The sequence below is a fragment of the Homalodisca vitripennis genome, chromosome 1, assembly GCF_021130785.1.
Source record: "Homalodisca vitripennis isolate AUS2020 chromosome 1, UT_GWSS_2.1, whole genome shotgun sequence".
Lineage (NCBI taxonomy): Eukaryota > Metazoa > Arthropoda > Insecta > Hemiptera > Cicadellidae > Homalodisca > Homalodisca vitripennis.
The window spans coordinates 232,060,210-232,066,209 of record NC_060207.1 but is presented as its reverse complement, the minus strand read 5'-3'; the positions used below and the strand labels follow the sequence as shown (position 1 = coordinate 232,066,209).

Genomic DNA, 6,000 nt, shown 5'->3' with positions numbered 1-6,000 from the left:
CTAAAAAAATAATCACCAACGATAACTAAACTTTAGCTTTAAGCACATAGAAAAGTAATTTATTCTTTAAAACAGAAAAAAATTTGTATAATGAATTTAGCCAGTATTTATAGTTTATTCTAATATGGTAATAAGTGCATGTTTCATTATGTCATAGGAATTTGAAAATAGGTTTTGAGTTGCCATCTTGTGAACAACCTCATTTATCCAGATTAATTGGGACTGCAAGTGATCGGGATGAATGAATGTCCAGATAAACTGGGAATAGAATGGTAACATAGTAAAATTCAGATACTAAAGAATTTATGTAATAGTAAAAGTGGGCCAATTTATTATTTTATTTCACAGAGATTAATTTACAGAAAACAAATAAAATAAATGTTTACTGTTTTGTAAAAATTCAGTAGTTGTGTTTAACTTTGGCGCTCTAAGATAAACGAGCTTGAACTGTGATTGTTCACAAATCCAATTTAAGCACAAAATTCAGTTGTAAGCCAAGTTATTTATGCCCCTTCCCTTCCTTCCATAAAACTAGAATAAGATGAGAAAAAAACCCCTAACATTTAGTAAAGGTATTAATGTACGAGGTCCAATCAAAAAAGTATCCGACCTCGTCGTGTATCGCGGCTTCTGCTGCCAATAATGAGATAAGATTTGTTGCGACAATAGTTCCTACTATGATAAGGAAAGGTACAAAGTCTTATCTTGATCCCCCGACTGGTTCGCCGGAGACGGGTCAGTATGTACTGATAAGTCAAGTGCGCGTATCGTTTTTCTCTAACTGTGAAGATGACGGAAAAAGTGGAACAACGTTATTGCATTAAATTTTGCGTGAAACTCGGAGAAAAACAAAGTGAGACCATTTGGAAAATTCAGCTAGCATTCGAAAATGAGGCAATGAGTGTTACGCAGATTAAAGAGTGGTATAACCGATTCAAAAGTGGTCGAACCTTGGCAGAATGTGACGCGCGTTCGGGCCGACCAAAAACAAGTCGAACTCCGGAAATCATCGAGAAAGCAAAAGTTTTGATCTGTGAAAATCGTCGAATGACTGTGGAGGAAGTAAGTACTGAGTTAGATGTCAGTTTCGGATCAGCTGAAGCAATTTTAACGGATGACTTGGGATTGCGCCGGGTAGCCGCAAAATTTGTGCCAAAATTGCTGACAGACGAGCAGAAGCAACGGCGATTGGATGTTGCCGAGGACATGCTGCAATGTTGTGAGGATGATGCGGACTTTTTGACATCGATAATAACTGGAGACGAAAGTTGGGTCTATGGATATGACCCTGAGACCAAATTTCAGTCATCACAATGGCAGTCTCCCCAGGATCCTCGGCCAAAAAAAGCAAGGCAAGTTCGAAGCAATGTCAAAGTGATGCTTACTGTTTTTTTCGACCACCGTGGAGTTGTGCACCATGAATATGCCCCTGAGGGTCAAACTGTGAATGCACAGTACTATTTAAGTGTCCAACGTCGTCTCCGATATGCGATTCGCCGCAAAAGACCTGACTTGTGGGCGTCTCAAAATTGGCGGCTACACCACGACAATGCGCCAGCTCATTCAAACTTTTTTGGCGAAACACGGCACTCCGCAAGTTCCTCAGCCTCCGTACTCTCCAGATATGGCTCCATGCGATTTTTGGCTCTTCCCCCACCTCAAAAAACCATTGAAAGGCACCAGATTTGAAAGTCGAGAAGCAATTATGAAAAAAACGACGGCTGATCTCATGGCGATGCCGAAAAGTGATTTTCAAGACTGCTTCCAGAAGTGGAAACGTCGCTGGAATCGTTGTGTTGCTTGTGCTTATTTTGAAGAAAATTAACGCCAGCTTTTTTCAGGTAACTTCAGTTTTACGTTGCACCAAAAGGTAGGATACTTTTTGATTGGACCTCGTATAACCTATTAACTAAATCACTAGTTGAAATTGGTCTTAGAAACCGGTAAAATGCTGAACCAACATTCTACGGTTTGTTTGTGGGAACCGTGTAAGGTCGTATATCAGGCACTACGTGGATGTTAAGAGACACCCAGGAACACAGAACATCATATATTCCTTTGGCGAACGGAGTATGCTGCCCAAAACCCAACTGCTTGAGCCGGGAACAGTCCAACTGTGGGTCCAAAGGTCTGGTGGCACTCGCTCCCAACTTCATCTCCGGCTTCACGTGGGAATGTGGGATACTAAATACCTCCGCCATCTTCAACACCATCTGATACTTGGTCATCTTCTCCTCTCCGCACCACTGGAATATTCCGCTTACTGTTTTGTCCTACAGAACATGAAACAGCAGTTGACTTCTTGTAATCTAACTAATGAACATTAATAAGGTTAACAGAGTTATGAGGCCAAGCAGTTTGTTATTGGTAGTTCAAGATAGGTATAGAATAATGTAAATTCTTATGTTTTTGGAGAAGGCATGTTGTGAGGCTATCTTATCAGATATCAAATCCATATCACTGTCTCATTCACGATAAACATCAGGCTTTTGCTATCAGTATAGGAAGTCTCCAAAGTGGTACTACTTTTTCCCAAACCTAATATGCAGTACCAATTGTAAATTTTCAGAATAACATGGTTTGTGTAAAAACGTTTTATTCTTTATTGACACTTTGAATTATAATTTTCTCAGTATATGCATCGAACATTTTATAAAAATTAAAATAGGTTAATTAGAGTACAGCAGATGATTTATCCTTTTACTTTTATTATTGAAGTTTATTAAAATTTATCTTATAACGGTGAAGGAGTGATGTTCATCCATATAAATAGTTTAAGCTGTTTATTTTACATAAATAACCTAAATCTACCTGAACATAAGTCTTACTATTCTATTCATATCCAAATTGTGAAGTTTTTCTTGGAGGAATAATGCATCTGCTTACTGTGCTATTCTGTGCATTATCGACTGTATATCGACATGCATTACAGAATAAGTGATATGGCCTGCTGCATTACAATGACCCTATTACACCAAATTCAAATTTTAAATATTATACAATTTTTTGGATGGGAACAGTGCGATTTTCAGTTCTGCTACCTAAAGATGTTTCATCTTTGCTACAGATAGACAAGGTGAAAGAAATGGTTATGACTTGTTATTCTCACATGAGGTATCTATGATTTCAGCATACAAATGTACAAACTTTAAGATGAATTTAATACCATTCAATACTAGTGAGTTACAACACAATTCAAAGAACACTTTTCATACATAAAAAATATGGATGAACTGAAAAATCTGCTATTACGAAATCCCATACTGAATCTGGACACATTATCCCTAATAAAAATTATTAAAAAAAGTTACAAATATAACACACTTGAATGCTTGGGAAACATTTACATAAACAAAAATCAAGAAAATCTTATTAATAATGAAAACGGACCTATTGAAAATTCAATTCTACACTCTCATTACAATTCATAAAAAAAATGAAAATGTAATTACATTTAAATATTTTATACTGGATAACAATTTTTCTAAATCCTTTACGATATGTTATTTTTGTACATATTGTTTATAAAATTGTAAATATTTATTCATTTGTGAAGTTGTCTGACGGTGGAATCCTCGATTCTGAAAGGCCTCGCAAAATTAAATTAATATTGGAAAATGTGTTGTAATTCACTAGTGGTATTAAATAAAAATATTTCCAATGCTCCAAGAATATTCATTTAAGACGAATTTTTAAATATAAATAGAAGCAAAGAAAAATATAAGAAGATGTAATTCCTTCCATCAAAAATATTTTTGAAAGAACCCATGATGATTTACTTTTTATAAGAAATTGGACCTTTGTTACTGGATATGACATGTTTTGTCCAAAATAAAACATTACATCTCATTATCTAATGACTTTCTTGAAAAAGTTGTATTTACCAGTCATGGTCTTGCTTATTCTTATGCTTATTACAGAACTTGTAATAAAAAAAGAGTTAAAAAAGAGCATAAACTGAAAGATTTGAATGTAAATGCACCTTTCTAGCATTAGCCAACTGAAGGCAGACGAGAGCAACGTCATCAACGTGAGAGGGACATCTGCGTTCCAGATGAGAGACGTACGCAACTTTGGTTGTCATCAGGAGAGGTTGTAAGAGACAAGTAACTGCAGATTCCTTCAGATCCAGGACAGGTCCATAGAGGACTGGTATTCTCAGCACACTGTTTTCTGAAAATACCCGACCTTAGTGAGTATGTCTAATAAATTTGTAAATATCTACTAATGTGATCATTTTTAATTCTTTTACTTAGAATGTTTACAAAACACTCAAAATGACTACTACAAGTATTGGGTTACTTAATATTTGAATGGGTTATGAAAATACAAACAATAAAATACACTCTAATAGAGTGTGCGTGTAGCGTTATATTATTTTTCACCTGGACATTTTAGTGTGACAACCTCTCCCTCCAGTTTGGTTTGCCCATACAAATTGATGGGATTAGGCTTGTCGTGGACAGTATAAGCAGTTTCCCCTTTCCCGTCAAACACATAGTCAGTGCTGATGTAGAGGACAGGAGCTCCAACTTTGGCTGCAACACATTAACAGTGAGTAAATATTATTACTATTCATATCTAGAATAGAATAGAAAATATTTATTTTTCACAAGTAATTACAATTCATCACAACTAAAATAATATGGTACAAATTTAACAAAAATATATGGTGACGGCATTAATTTTCAATGACTCTTAAACTTAATACTGCAATTAAGCTATACAACAATATCACAAATTATCATAATTATATAACATAAAAAATAAATAAAAGTTTAAATGTAATACATTCATTCTAGTATATAAACATATCCTACTAATATTATAAATGCGAGAGTTTTAATGTTTGGATATTTGGATGTTTGTCAACGAATCACGTTGAAACTGCTATACGGATTGTGCTGAAATTTGGAACAGGTATAGCTTTTGGTCTGAATTAACATTTAGAGTGCTTTTTACCACCCATAAACGCATTCATTTCACCAAATAAAGTCGAATTCAAATTGAAAAATTAGTTTGTTTACATTTGAATGTTATGATAAGATAATATTAATATTTATGACACATAATCCAAAGTTAACTGACCCTAAACAGCTGTTGGCACTTTCAGCTGAAGTTCATCAGTGGCAGAAACATATGTTTACATTTAAATTTTAGACAATCTTATAAATAAAAATAATTCGAAAAATGTGTTGCTAAGCGCAAATCTTGATAACGGCTGGACCAATTCGGTTAATTCTATTTGTAAAATGTCCATTGAAATCCGAGGAAGGTTTTTATGAAGAAAAAGTTAAGAAAAGTTACAGTGCTTGATCGGTAGTGTAATGCAGATAGTAAATAAGACATTAATATATCAATTTTACTCCAGATTGCGCCAGTGACAAATTAAAATCATCTAATGCATTAAATACTGTTATAAAACTAACCTTAATGAACAAAGGTATGAATATTTTCACATAAGTTACTTTAAAACTGGTGGACTTCCGTGACATTATGATATTACATTTTAACGATGGTCTATGGAAAAAACAGAGAAATGAATACTAACATGCCTCAACGATTCATTCTTTCCCTGGCTACAGTCCAAAACCTTGTTGCATAACCTTAATAAGGATTTCCCCCTTATACTGGAAGTAGTACATAAGAAGTAGGTAGGACTTCCCCCTAGGTCGTAATAGGCTTTTCAGTCCTAGCAAACTCAAATATGCCAACACGATTTTGACCAAAATAGATTTACGAGAACTATATAATTGAACGTATATAGTATTTTAATCAAGGCAACATGGCAAGCTAACCTGTGACATAGTAGGTAAGTAAATTTAAACGGTCTTAAGTAGGCACTTTTTAACCGAAGTAGGCATGTCGGTCCTACGTAAGTATATATATATTTTTTTTTTTTCTTCGTTAGAACAACAAGGCAAACTCTACTATGGTACTGGAAATATTTTAGGTACTGGAAATATTTTAGACCTGAAATATACGACAAAGACTGGAAAT

The 6,000-nt window shown here is 34.6% G+C and overlaps 1 protein-coding gene across 1 annotated transcript in view; it reads right to left on the bottom strand.

Moving 5' to 3' along the window:
* Nucleotides 1–1,787: 1,787 nt before the first annotated feature.
* LOC124355138 (methionine adenosyltransferase 2 subunit beta-like) overlaps nt 1,788–6,000 on the bottom strand; it is a 71,090-nt gene continuing 66,877 nt past the window's right edge. The window contains exons 4-6 of the mRNA XM_046806111.1: nt 4,386–4,538; nt 3,983–4,173; nt 1,788–2,273 (exon numbers count right to left, since the gene is read on the bottom strand). Of these exons, the coding sequence (XP_046662067.1) occupies nt 1,965–2,273; nt 3,983–4,173; nt 4,386–4,538 (653 nt within the window). The 3' untranslated portion in view covers nt 1,788–1,964. The remainder of the gene's footprint in view (nt 2,274–3,982; nt 4,174–4,385; nt 4,539–6,000) is intronic.